This window comes from Macaca mulatta, chromosome 3 (genome assembly GCF_049350105.2).
Source record: "Macaca mulatta isolate MMU2019108-1 chromosome 3, T2T-MMU8v2.0, whole genome shotgun sequence".
Classification (NCBI taxonomy): domain Eukaryota; kingdom Metazoa; phylum Chordata; class Mammalia; order Primates; family Cercopithecidae; genus Macaca; species Macaca mulatta.
Window position 1 is genome coordinate 189,679,285 of NC_133408.1, and position 13,333 is coordinate 189,692,617.

General features: G+C 54.1%; 1 protein-coding gene and 1 long non-coding RNA gene across 4 annotated transcripts; one reads left to right on the top strand and one right to left on the bottom strand.

Moving 5' to 3' along the window:
- The first annotated feature begins 618 nt into the window (after window positions 1-618).
- Window positions 619-7,253, top strand: ATP6V0E2 (ATPase H+ transporting V0 subunit e2). 3 transcript variants are annotated; one of them, XM_028846442.2, is made up of 4 exons: window positions 619-819; window positions 2,243-2,290; window positions 5,303-5,414; window positions 5,869-7,253. In XM_028846442.2, exons 1-3 carry the CDS (start codon window positions 626-628, stop codon window positions 5,394-5,396), a joined length of 336 nt encoding a protein of 111 aa, XP_028702275.2. In that variant the 5' UTR covers window positions 619-625; the 3' UTR covers window positions 5,397-5,414; window positions 5,869-7,253. The 3 variants fall into 3 exon arrangements, with proteins under 3 accessions (XP_028702275.2, XP_077853834.1, XP_077853833.1); XM_077997708.1 differs by having other exon boundaries at window positions 5,303-5,371; XM_077997707.1 differs by lacking the exon at window positions 5,869-7,253 and adding an exon at window positions 5,712-5,785.
- Window positions 7,254-7,915: 662 nt separating this feature from the next.
- LOC106997731 (uncharacterized) lies at window positions 7,916-12,352 on the bottom strand. The gene is made up of 2 exons (XR_001443931.3): window positions 12,189-12,352; window positions 7,916-9,193 (listed from the first exon to the last, which is right to left on the bottom strand). It is a non-coding gene; the product is annotated as an uncharacterized LOC106997731 (long non-coding RNA).
- Between the last annotated feature and the right edge of the window lie 981 nt (window positions 12,353-13,333).

The following is a 13,333-nucleotide window of genomic DNA, read 5'->3' on the forward strand; positions in this document are numbered from 1 at the left end:
GGGTCTCTGAACGCCGGCTCGGCCGGTCCAACCTCATTCCGCTTCCCGCCACCGAGACGCGAAGCCCCCGCCTGCCCCCAAACGTCTCTGCGCCGCTGGCGCCTTTCTGGCTCCACCGCCTCCGACCCCAGGCCCCGGTCCCCGCCCGCCGCTCCGCTTGTCCTGGGAGTGAGGAGAACGCGTGCCGAGGACCCGGCCAGTAGGTCGGCGGGCACCGCCCTCCCGCTGCGTCTCTGAGGGCGAGGCCATTGCTCCCGCGTCAGACCCCCGCATGGCCGTCAGGTCCGGGGCGGCCCAGGCTGCGGGTCCGCAGGGCGCTTCGGGCCGAGCCGGCGGGGCGCGTACAGGCAGAGAACGCCCCGAAGACCACTGGGGTGGGATCCCAAGCTCCAGGGGCTTTTGGAAATAAGAATGCGGCATGACGTTGGCTGTGTGGGCTCGGGGCGGACGCGGACGGCCTCACCCCGTCAACCTCGGCGTTTCTCTCGGTCCGCGGCCCCGCTCAGCCAATCAGCGAGTGGGCTCCTAGGCAGGTCTTGAGTGACAGCGCGGCGGGCTGGGTCCGGAGGTGCGCGTGCGCGGACCGGCCCGGCTGATCGCTTTGGGCGCTCGACTCCTGTTGCGCATGCTCAGCGCGCTGCCCGGCCGGGGACCCGCGCATCTGCAGCGCCCGCTGCTCGGCCCTGCATCCCACCTGGGCATCCTGCGTCCGGCCATGACGGCGCACTCATTCGCCCTCCCGGTCATCATCTTCACCACGTTCTGGGGCCTCATCGGCATCGCCGGGCCCTGGTTCGTGCCGAAGGGACCCAACCGCGGGTAAGGAAGGCGCACAGGCACTGCAGACCTCTCCACTCTGGCCCCTTGGCCGGGCTCTCCCCTCCGCCCCGGGGCGGCGGCTTCCTGCCCAGCAGCGAGCGTCCGCAGGAGGGACGCCAGGAACCCGGACGCCACCTGTGAGGTCTCTCTGCACCTGGGTCTCTGACAGCCGGGAACAGGCAGGAGGTGGGGCGAGAGGGCATATACAGAAGGTAAAGAGAAGAGTGACATTGGAGATGGCTGTCATCCCTCCTGCAGCCAGTAAAGGGCACAGGTGGCACTGACGCAGTTTCTCCACTCCTTGCTAGCTGTGTGACCTGGAGCCAATATCAAGTCTCAGTTTCTTTATGGGTAAAATGGAGATAATGTCGACTCCTGCCTTAAAAGGCTGCTGTGAGGATGACCTGCGGTAACGCATTTAAAACCCCTCGAGTGCATGGCACTTTGTAGGTATGGGATAAGTTTCGCTGGCGTTATTTTTCGAAGGTCCTCTAGCAGATTGCTGCGCCATTCACCAGTTTCTGCGTCATATTATCCTCAGTTGCAAAGCACCCTTCCCTTGACTGCATGTTCCCAGAGGCTGGAGTTTGTCCAATTCACCATTGTCTACCCAGCGCCCAGCCAGGACTGGCACAACCTGCTTAGTAATGTTGAAAAAGGGACCCAGTGCTCCTGTCTCCAGCACCAGCTTGCAGTGCTTTACATCAAAGATCAAGGGCCTGGTTTGGATTAGAGTTAGCTTTGCCCAAAGGCCCTTTGGACTTGTGAGTGCTGCCTTTGTTCTTAAAGACGAGCAAGGCTTGGGATCCCACAGCTTCACTTTGTAAACCATTTTCATGTCTTGCATCTCCTGCTAATCTTGGTGAGTTCTCGCTTCAGTTTGACTGAAATTTCTCCTGCTGCACTTGAAGCTTCTGTCTCTGGTCTTTGAGTACACACAAAGTGGCTAGTCCCTGTTCTCTTTGTAACAAGTCACCGGGCCTCAGAAGTGGCTCACAGGCTGCCTGCTTCTTGTCCTGTCTTCTAGCCTATTGTTTTCCTTCCCCTTGCTCCATGAATTTTGAATTCCACAGACCACTCCCTGGTGGGTTTCCACAAATGCAGCTCTGAGCACTGCCTTTCCGCAACACATCTGCATTAAGATGGAGAAATACTGGGTGGTAGAGAAGGGAGATGAAGGGAAGGATTCTTAAGGCAACTTGGATGTGGTCAAGGTTGGCCTCTCTGTGAGGTGACACTTTCAGTTTTTATTTTCTGGCTTGCTATTCTTACCCTGAGTAGAACTCAGCCTCCTGTGTTCAGGAGGCATCAGGAAGGCCAATGGAAAAGAGCTGACACCAGGAGCTCTTCTTGCTCTGCTCCTGGCCAGGCATTGTGAGGTGCTGGCTGCATCTGTCCTGACCCGTGTCCTCTTCTGCTGCAGAGTGATCATCACCATGCTGGTCGCCACCGCCGTCTGCTGTTACCTCTTGTAAGTACTACTCTCCCCAGCTCAAAATCAGCCAGTTCCTTTGTCCTCCCTCCTTTCTTCTTCACCCTAGCCTGCTCTTCCTTCTGTCCTGGTAGTAAATGCCTTTTGAAAGGCTGAACCTATAAAACAACAGGAGTGGAGGTGGTGTGGAATGGGAAAGAGAGCAGTGGGCCAGAAGTCATGAACCCTGGGCTCTGGATCTGGCTCTGCCCCAGTGTTCTGGCCCTGTGGGCTGTAGTTTTCTCACCTGGGCAAGGAAGGAGTTGGCCACATCAGTGCTGTCTGTGCCTGACTGGGTCACCTGGAGTGATTGTTCAAACAGTTTTCAGGCTGCACCCTAGAGCCATGAAATTACAACTCTCGAGATCTGCACTTGGGAATTCCTGTTGTTCATGAATGCCCCCAGGTGACTGGAATGCAGCCATCTTAGAACCACTAGGTGAGAAGCCAGGCACGGTGGCTCACGCCTGTAATCCCAGCACTTTGGGAGGCTGAGGAGGGTGGATCACAAGGTCAGGAGTTCGAGACCAGCCTGGCCAACATAGTGCAACCCCATCTCTACTAAAAATACAAAAATTAACCAGGCCTGGTGGCGCGTGCCTGTAGTCCCAGCTATTCAGGAGGCTGAGGCAGGAGAATCGCTTGAACCGGGGAGATGGAGGTTGTGGTGAGCCAAGATCATACCACTGCACTCCAGCCTGGGCAACAGAGTGAGAATCCGACTCTAAAAAAAGAACCAGTAGGTGAGAGTAAGTCTTCAAACTTGGGATAGGTACCCTGGGGATATAGAAGAACATTCCCAGGGACTCGAGTACCTGGACAGTGTGAGGGAATCAGTTTCCAGATCCTCAGTGTCCATTGTTTGGTCTCTTGCCAAAACTGCGATTCACAATAGCCAATCCCTCTTTATTAAATTTTTTTAAAAAGGAAAAAGAAAAAGGCCCTGCCCCCGCATCCATCCCAATCCTGCTGTTACATTGCTCCGCGTTTAGATGGTCCTGGCTGCCAACCAAGAGATAAGTTCAAGTTCTAGTTTGCGGGGAGGCCTGTCTTGTGGTTAATTGAGCTGCATTAAGGCTGTTGGGCTTCCCATCTTCCTATGTCTTGTACATTATTTTTATGGGTTAAGCTTGGCATAGTTGGGTGTTCTTAGAACAGTCGAAACAGGACAGGTAAAGTGATGAGATGCTGATTCTTTAAGAGGTAATAGATTCTTTTGAAAGCAACTGGAATATTTTCCAGGGTTGCCAAATTTTTCAAATACATAAGACAAAACCCACTTTCAAAAAATTTACTTGATTGATTTCTGATTTGATGTATGTTATCATAGTTAAAACTATTTTATCTGATTAGATCATGGATTCTTTATTCCTATTAATCAATTCTCTTATTTTACCTTATGTTTTATTGATTGATTGATTGAAATGGGGTCTTGTCAAGACCCCTGGTCTTGAGACCAGGCCAGTATGGTCTCAAACTCCTGGGCTCAAATGATCCTTCTGCCTCAGCCTCCCCCAGGAGCTGGGATGACAGGTGCACACCACTGCACCTGGCTGTTAACTAATTAGTTAATTGACATGGTCTTACTCTGTTGCCCAGGCTAGAGTGCAGTGGTGGGATCATAGCTCACTGCAGCCTCAACCTTCTGGGCTCAAGCCATCCTCCCACCTCAGCCTAGCTTTGACCACAGGCGTGTGCCACCACGCCTCGCTGATTTTTAAATTTTCTGTAGGGACAGGGTCTTGCCATGTGGCTAAGGCTGTGCTTGAACTCCTTGGCTTAAGCGATCCTTCCACCTCAGCCTCCTGAGTAGCTAGGATTACAGGCACACGCCACTGCACCCAGAAATGTATAAGCCCTCCTACTGACAAAAACTAAACTTGTTAGAAATAATGATGACTCTTAACACGTGGTTTAACTTAAACACACTTTTTTTTTTTTCAAAATTCTTCCTAGACAGAGCATCTCTAAGGCCCTTTCTCTTAATGCTATTTCTAGGTCCTTCAGGGCTTGACAAAAGATTCTCACCTGCCCATGGCAGGGCCTCAGAGGAGCTTGGGTTTGGTAGCTGGGCGAGTGGGGGAGACGGAGTCTACACAAGATGTGGGGTAATCCCAAATACTGACCGAATCAACATACGGGAAACAGAAAGCACACTGCAAATTGGATGCATAGAGGTAGAAAGGTGGGGCCATTCTAAGAAAATGTTACACCTAGAAATTATATTTACAAAACATAAACTCAGAGAGAATGCTGATGTAAAGGAGGCAACAATTTCTCATGGCTTCCTGGGCGTTAGGTCCTCCTACCTACTGTGAGGGATTCATAGAGGAACAATATCGATCCTTCCTGCAGAAACAGACAAAGCAGTGTGGATGGTCATGGGGGGCAGAGCATGGGGACCTACTAACTACGGTGGCAATGAAAGTGGGAGCTTTGTCACGAATGACGGGCCAGACAGCCACCCAGACGTCCAACAGTGATGACAGGTGGGACCAGGTCCCTGAGGGTTTTCTGGCCTGAACAGCGGTGGCCTGGCAGCAGCCTAGGCAGGAGGCCCCGGACCCGTCAGCTCCTCACGTCTTGGGGTAGTTCCTTCTCTCTCCTAAGAGGAGATGATTCTGATGTGCTGCCTGCCAGGCCCACCCTGTTTGCTCTGGTGTGTGGAGCCTGGGGAGCCTGGACAGAAATGTCTGAGGGCACAGCTGGGAGTCACTCCCAAAGCGCCCCTGAGGCTGCCTCCCCTCTTCCCTAACCCCAGGTTCAGCCCCAACTCGGGGATCCTTCAGATCTACCGAACATCAAATGAAACCGAAACCAAACCCACAAATGCCATACCAACCCCATGAACCTGCAGGAGTGTGGATGGCGCCCTGGGCCCTTCACCCTGGGAACACAGGCCCTGCCATCTGCTGGGTTGGCTGCATCCAAAAGAATGTGACCGAGGCCTCCCCTGTGGGTGTGGGAGGACCCTCCTGTGCCAGGCTCACCACGCTTTGCTGTCCCTGGCAGCTGGCTCATCGCCATCCTGGCACAGCTAAACCCCCTGTTCGGGCCCCAGCTGAAGAATGAGACCATCTGGTACGTGCGCTTCCTGTGGGAGTGACCTGCCTGCCTGACCCAGGTACTGTGTGGACGAGGGCTGGGGCAGGTACCATGTGGGTGAGGGGCGTGGGTGAGAGTGACCTGCCGCCCCGACCCAGGTACTGTGCGGGCAAGCAGTGTGGGTGGGGAAGAGGGGAAAGAAAAGGCTGTGGTTAGACTTCTTGTTGGGATTCAGGCATCTATTTATTTCATGAAAAAAAAAAAGGCGGGGAAAGGACTGAGCATGGACTCCCTGCCTGCCTGGCACTGTGTTGGCCGCCAGGGATGAAATGGGAGCCATGCTCCCAGCACCACTCCCCACCCCCCATCCTCACAGCACTTCACCCCAACGCAAGACCCTAACCTGGACGGAGGGAGGGAGAGGGTAAGCTGAGGACCATCTGGGCAAGGGTGAGGGGGCTTTCCAGGGAGGGTCGGGGGGAGCGGAGTCTCCACCGCAAGGCCGGGACCCTTCCGTGTGATGTGCTTTTCAGGTGCCCAGCTCTCAGAATGCCTGTGGCTCCACTGTCCCTGACAACCCCTTCGTCCGGACCCTCCCCCACACAGCTGTGTCTGGTCTCCAGCTCCCTCCCGCTGGCACCCAGAGACCCGGACCTGCAGGGCCTGCCTGGTCCCTGGAAGTCTTCCCAGTCCTCCCAGCCAGCCTGGGCCCTGGGGAGCCCGGGGCACAGCAGTGGCCGAGGGGATGTCCTGCTCCAGTACCCGCACTGCTCTGGAGTTCGCCGTCTTTCCCAAGGAGATGCTGCTGGGGAGCTGGTATGGGCGGGGTCCTTCCCTTTACGGATGGGGCAGATGCCAGGACTCAGCCCATCCTGAGGAGGACCTGTGTCCGCGTGGAGGGTGCTCCGGCCCAGGCCTGGGAGTCAGTGCCCCGTCAGCAGCTCTGCCACCATCCTGCTGGGAACTGGTGGGCCTCTATTGGGTTATAGGCAAGGCCTTTTCTCTGGCATGGAATTGTTACTTTTCTGACACATCTAGATGTGAAATTTCTGAAAATGTTAAAGTAGAGAAACATTCACACACAAAAAGCAACATAGTCATGTGGGTCCAGATGGCCTCAGTCCTAGATATTGGCACCCTTTGCTGTGTCTCCTCAGAATATCCTGTTCCCCCTCCTCCCACCCAGACCTCCCCTCAGCAGATGTCTTCCCTCCCCGACCCCAGCCTGTCAGTGCAGGTTTGACACACTGCACTGCGCTGAGCACAGGGCAGGTTTGGGCCCTGACTTGGGCCTCAGGCTGCAGTGGGGGTGGATTTCAGAGCCTCTCATGGCAGCATCTAAGTGACCAGAGCTGGGATGAGAGAGGGGAAGGGGCAGTGGGAGTGGCGCTATGGGGCGGGCCAGCCCTGCTCCTGCACCAGCCCTGCCCTCTGCCCCCGGGCCCTGGGCTCTGTGCTAGGGATGGTGAAGAATGGGGGCGTGCCGGCCTGGCAGGAGTGGGAAGCAACACGCAGGGGTCCCGGGCCTCTCCAGCCTTGCCCTCATGCTTACCCAAGCTCCCGGTGTGGTTAGTGGTTAGCACAGAGCTCACCCGCCTTGCCTGGCTCCCAGCTAAGGGTCTGTCCCCACCGGTGCTCCGGGGGAGGAAACGCCAGCCTTGCTTCTGTATGGACTGCTGATCTGGCCTGCTGTCCTGTTCAGTGGGCATTGTCTTTCGAGCAGCAGGAGAATAGGATGCCTCTCACATGCCAGTTCCCGGCTGGCCAGCTGCTCAGGGCTCAGGCTGGGGCCTCCCATTGACATCCTCCCCCAACACTCCCTCTCCGGGCCTCCGTTGCCCCTCCTGTTGGGTGAGGGTGTTGAGTGTGACTTGTGTTGAAAACCTGGTTCATATCTAATAAATAATGGTGATGAAAAGATTACTGTTTGGTGACAAAGCCCTGGCCTCCGCCTGTGTGCAGGTCCCCTGCCCCGCCGACCTGATTCTTGTTTCTCCGACGGGTGGGTCTGGGGAGGGGAGCAGGGAAGGATTCCGGGAGCTGCAGTTATGAACACAGACACCCAGGACTGCTTTCCTGAGATCTGGAGGAAAATCCGGCCCGCTGCTGACTGCCCAGATTCCGCGGAGAACCAGGCCTGGCAGGAAGACCAAGGACTTGTTCAAGTGCAGCTTTGAGCACCACTCGTCTGGGCCCCAGAGGACAGAGTGCAGGACTCCTGGCGCTGTGCAGTGAAGCAGGTCCCCAGCGGCTCCAAGGCCTGCCTCATGAAATAGCCTAGGGCTGGGATCTGCCAGCGCGGCTTCCTGCAGGGCCAGTGGGGAAGCGGGCAGCAGGAGCCCAGCCCTCCAGCCCAGCCTGTAGCTCAGGGCAGAGCTGAAAGAACTTCCCTGGAGGGACAGGAGGGTGGGGCGGGACTGGAAGGCGCACAATGGAGGCACCAGAGCACTGAGGGCGGAAAGCCAGCTGAGGAGCTTGGATGGATCCCAAGGGCCATGGGAGCCGTGAAAGGGATTTAAAGCAGGGCTGTGACACGGCCATCTGGATTTCTAGCGTTATCTCTACAAGCTACACAGTGGCTGGCAGGCTGGTCTGACATCTTTATTAGGGCCCCTGGTGGAAGTGGTGAGGACAGAGAAGCGAGGGGGGAGCTGCATGGCTGTGACCCATAGAGACTGAGGCTGCCGGTGGTGGGGAGTGCAGCAGGGGCAGGTCTGAGAGTGGCTGTGGGAGCTGGGGTGTTTTGTTTTTTGTTTTCTGCTGAGTCGTGTGTGTCCAGGGCACCCCGTGGAAGTGTTGGTAGTGGTTGGATGGGTGGGGTGGATGGTCCGGAGGAAGATGAGGCTGCAGGATGCAGAGTTGGAGCCATCGGCATAAATAACCGGTGATCCCTGAGGGGTGCAGGTTGCTCAGGGGGTTCCGTGTGAGAAAAACCCAGAAGAGAACCCCAGGGAGTGTGAGGTCACGGGGTGGGTGGGTGAAGGTGGGCCCGTGGAGGATGCTGGGAGGTTGCAGGCAGCCAGAAGACAACCAGGTGAGTGTCACTCAGGAGGATGAGAGGTTCAACAGGAGAGAGTGGTTGAGGCAACACAGACCCCCATTGTCCTCTACCTCCAAGAAGTCAAGGTCATCTTTGGTGATGGGCAGTAAAGTCAGACTGCAGTGGGCTGGGAGTGAGTGGGCAGGTGGGGGCTGAAAAACAGTGACCTCAGGATGGGGACCCTGTGGACCCAGTGAAGCTGGACCTGGAAAGATGACACTAAACAAGGAGGGACCTTCTGGGCCCATTTTCCCAGGTCGCTGTGGGTCAGCCCTGGGCCTGGGGGAACCACTCAGCCAGTTCCTGCAACTGCATCTCTAAAGCCACACCCAGCCCGCCACAGGCCCACCATGGGGACTTCAGGTTCAGGATGCTGAAGATCCGCGTTGGCCCAGGATTGGGGTGGGGGGCAGGTATCCCAAATGACTGCTTCCCCATCTCGGTTTCTGCTGAGTTCTTGCCTTCCATAATGTTGGATTGGTGGCATCTTTAGACACTCTCCCGGGATGTGTGTGGCTGTAGGTGAATTCTCACTGAGCACCCTGGGTGGCATCATCTGGACCTGGGAGGTGGAGTCCTGGAGAGCTGCTTCCTGCTCTCTGGGCAGCCTCTGGACTGCTGAGGGCCGGCAGCTCCTTCCCAGGCAGGGTGGCGTTTCTCACGTCTTCGATCCTTCCTTCCTGTGCAGCCATTCCAGGAGAGAGGAGAGGGGCCCAGAGCTCATGTCCACTGCACTCCCTGGCGTGATCTAGTCTCCCACGCTTTGGTGAGGACCATGTTCCTCCCAGAGGCTTTCTCTCCACGCCCGAGGCGGGAACCTGCAGGGTAAGTGGGTCTGTCAAAGATAAACTAAGCTGGACCTTAGTAAAAGCTACGAAAACAGATCTTATTCATTAACCACTGATGGGAGAAGCTGAGCTCCATTCAGATCTGTGCAGGGGGACTGGACAGTTTAATGGGAGAACGTAGGAGTCACGAAAGGGCACTCCGGGGCTCAGGAACCATGGGAGTGAAGACTTACAAAGGGCTGTTTGTGTTACTGTGGCTGGGCCAGCTGTGTGTGCCAGCTGGCAGTGATGGAAATTAGCTTCTGTCCTCCCCCAGAGCCTGGGAGACAGGCCCCATCCTTCCTGATGATGCCATTTCAAAGGACTGGCTCTCAGGCTCTTGAGAAAGACACTCCTGGACAGACATGCGTGTACATCTCAAAGGGACAAGGGAAGGAGGTACGACTCTAAGCGTTTTTAACGTAAATGCTCTAAGAAAGTTGGGTGGAGGGGTGGTCAGAGGCCTGTTGTCAGGTGTTGGTAGGAACAAACACTGAACGATTTTGACGGCCTTGAGCTTTTCAGACAGGAACTCAAAGGGTGGCCAGGTGGTCCCAGGGATGCCACTTTGGGCTGCCAGAAGCCATGCTAGGGTTGGTCCAGTCTCTTGGTGCAGGGGTTTGGACGCAGTCACTATGTACCCAACTTCTGTTAGAGTTCTCAGTTTCAAACCCCACCCACCTCCCCCAATGTGGGAGGCACATCAGTAAATATCAGCCTCTGATGCTCATGAACCTACACGACGCAAAAGAGCTCTAAAAATGGGCCGTGGCTGACAGCAGGGCAGCCCTGAACCATACCAAGTGGCAGAGCAGGAAGTGGCCTTGGAGGCCACGCTGAGAGGGAGAACAAAGCCACTGAGAAAAAAAAGTAAAGGTAACCAAGAAAAGTTAAGCTGCACACAAAGAGTATGGCCAACAGAGGGCAGCACCTACGGGCAGGATGAAGTCTCCAGAGAGACCTTGTCCAGTCGGTGCATCGCTGGGGGTGGATGGTGTGGAGGTCAGAGATGGTGGCCCTAGAGCCATAGGCTTGAGCAGGGAGCCACAATAATTCTCCAGACAATACCACAGCCTGGAGGAAACGCCCTTCAGGAATATTTCATAGTGGCAATGGCTGACGAGCATTGAGCCATTACAAGGTGCCAGGCACTGCTTTGGAAACCAAAGGACCATGCTGAAGAGCCCTGCCGTTCTCCAGTCTGATCCCAGGCTTCCCGAATCGTCTTCTGGTTCCATCTTTCCCGAACTGTTTCCTACCTCAACATCCCTGAGAGATCTAGCACATTCCATTCTGTAACAGGGATGCCGCAGATTCTTGGTGGAGGGAGGGAGGTGCTGCTCCTGCTGGCCATAGGGTGCACGCTCCCTGCAGAAGCCCCCGAAGAGCAGCCCTCGGTTAATTTTGGCTACTTTGAACAGAAATAGGATAGTTGATAATTCTGGAAAAGTGAGGAGCTGGAGGTGAAGTGAGAGGCATAGCTAATCTTATCTGCGTGCTGGACGTAACCTTCCGCTGATAAAGCTTTGGGCTTCCAGGAATGAAATCAGCTGGCAGCCACCACAGTTTTGCTTGACTTGTAACACCGGAAGATGAGGGCAGATGATCAGAGTCCTGTGTGCATTTAGGCCACAGACTGGGTTAGCAAATCTAAATACGAATCTCTTATTGGGGAAATATTGGTCAAAAGGTAGAGAATTTCAGTTAGACAAGAGGAGTAAGTTCAAGAGACCTAGTGTGCAGCCCACAGTGACAAAGTGCTCAACAGTGTGTTGTATGCTTAGAAATCGATAAGAGTAGATTTCATAAAATGAAAAGTGAGGTATACATTTGTTATTAGCTCAATTATCCATTTCACAATGTATACACATTTCCAAACATGGTATACACCTACATGTACACAATTTTTGTCAACTTAAAAATAATTGAAAAAAAAAAAAAGAATCACTCAAGCCAAACAAAACAACCCATGGAATTCTGGGATGGAAGCCATGCCTATTACAACAGAACCTCCAGGGATGAAGGAGGCTGGGGCTTTAGCCAGCTCTCCAGGTGCCTCTGCCACAGGCAGACCCACACGGGGCCAGAGTTCGGGAATCATGCGCCAGGTGCGGCCTGCAGTGCTACTTGTCAACGTGGAGTGTGGTCTACCTGTAATAGAATAACCTGGAATGCTTGAAAGTACAGGTTCCTGGGTCCCACACTGCACCCTGCAGGTTTAGAGTCTCACACGGGATTCTAGACTTCACATTTTAAACCAGCTCCCAAGGGTTACGGTGCTAACCGAAGCCCTGGAAGACAGGATGTCCAAGCCCTGGCACTGTTGACAATTTGGGCTAGATAATTCTTTGGGTTTTTTTGTGGGGGACGGGGAGCAAGAGAGGGCACTGTTCTGTGCATCCTACGATGCTTAGCAGCACCCCTTCCCTTTACCCACCAGATGCTAGCAGAGCCCTTCTCCCTGCTCCTGGCCATGACAACTATAAATGTCTCCAGCCATTTTGAAATGTTCCCTAGGGAAGCACCCCTACCATTGAAACCACTGCTCTAGAACCTCAACCCCTCAAGGGATTTCCAAACTTAGTTATCACCCCAGACCCTCAGGAAAGGAGGCTGGGGGGCCCTGAGGGGAGCCGGATGCCTTCAGCTGGCTTCCCCAGCAGGACTGGAGCTTCTGACCAGAAGACCACACCCCAGCAACAAGGAAGCCCCCAAGCTGCCAGGGACTACCAGGTATCAGAGCAGGCACTGACCCCAGCACGAGCTGGTCCCTCTGCGAGCTGGTGCTTCCCAGGAGGCCGGGGGCAGGGAGCTCCGGCACTGCCCCGAGCCCAGTGGAACTTGGTGTTCTCCCTGCAGGCGGCTCCCTGAGCAGGGTGGGTGGACATGGTTGGGATGGATATTTTCAGACCCCTACAGGACCCCCGCCTTGGCTCTCTAACCTCAGGATTAAGGGTCATGATAGCAGCAAGGGTCTTCCGCCCACCTGAAATGTCAGCATTTCGTCCTCTGACAAAGACCTGGGACACACTGGCGTGATGACTTCATCTTCCCATTCCGTGTCCCATACAGCAGGAGCCCCAGGCTCTGAATTCCTGCAGATTCTGCAGCGTCAATCAGCTGCAATGCCAGGTGCAAAGGCCTTGCCCTTGGCCGGCAGCAATTGATTCAGCAAACATATTTCTCTTTTTTTTCTCTACCCAGCCTCCCAGAAGCAGTTGAACTTCACTTAGCAGCTCAGCTCAGCTTGGAGGTTAAGAGTGCGGAGCCTACACCTGGATCAAATTCCAGCTCTACTGATGATTAGTTGAGTGAAAGTGACTTAATCTTTCTGAGCCTCGTTTTTATTGATGAATCAGGATAATATTAGTAGCACCTGCCTCATAGGAGTTGTGACTATGAACTGAGATAATCGACTAAAGTGCTTATGTGGTCGATAAATGCTATTAATTTCATTATATTTACATATTAACTATTTAATTCCATGCCCCATTTTATTCTGCCAGGATCTCAGCTTCCTTCCCCTTTTCTGTTCCCGTCATGGTCACCACACTGATGCACTTTGGGGAAGAGAAGGTGGCAAGTGCCCTGCGTGCTTTTGTATGTGAGGCAGGACCTGACAAATAAGTGCCATGAAAAATACCTAGGGCCTGCTTAGGTATCTGTATTTTTGTGTTTCCTGTCAAATGTCTTTAATGTATAAATGTAGCATCTTCTCAGTAAAAACACAAATGCTTTTGGAGGACGGGGGGAGGAAGCAGATACTGGAATTGGCATGCTGTTTCTAAAGCCCTCTGGGAAAAACAAACATGTAAGAAATAACCAAGATATTCCTGGAAAAGCAGAGCATTGAGAGGGACACTGGCACTCCCAGCTACTAAAAAGTCTAAGATAAAGATACCATCTGCAAGGCTACAGAAATGCAAGCAGTGGGGCTGGCACGTGAACATATAGATGACTCAAGGGGTGAAAATAAGAGTCCAGAAATAATTTTACAATCAGGAATTAAGAATATGATAAACAGCCAGACACAGTATCTGACACCTGTTAATCCCAGCACTTTGGGAGGCCAAGGCAGGTGGATCCCTTGAGCCCAGGAGTTCGAGACCAGGCTGGGCGTCATAGTGAAAC

Excerpts from the sequence above, each read along its gene's own strand:
- ATP6V0E2 (XM_077997708.1), top strand. The coding sequence starts at position 626 with ATGCTCAGCGCGCTGCCCGGCCGGGGACCCGCGCATCTGCAGCGCCCG. Across the intron at positions 820-2,242 it reads CCGAAGGGACCCAACCGCGG|AGTGATCATCACCATGCTGG; the intron begins GTAAGGAAGGCG and ends CTTCTGCTGCAG. Across the intron at positions 5,372-5,868 it reads CTGAAGAATGAGACCATCTG|GTGCCCAGCTCTCAGAATGC; the intron begins GTACGTGCGCTT and ends TGTGCTTTTCAG.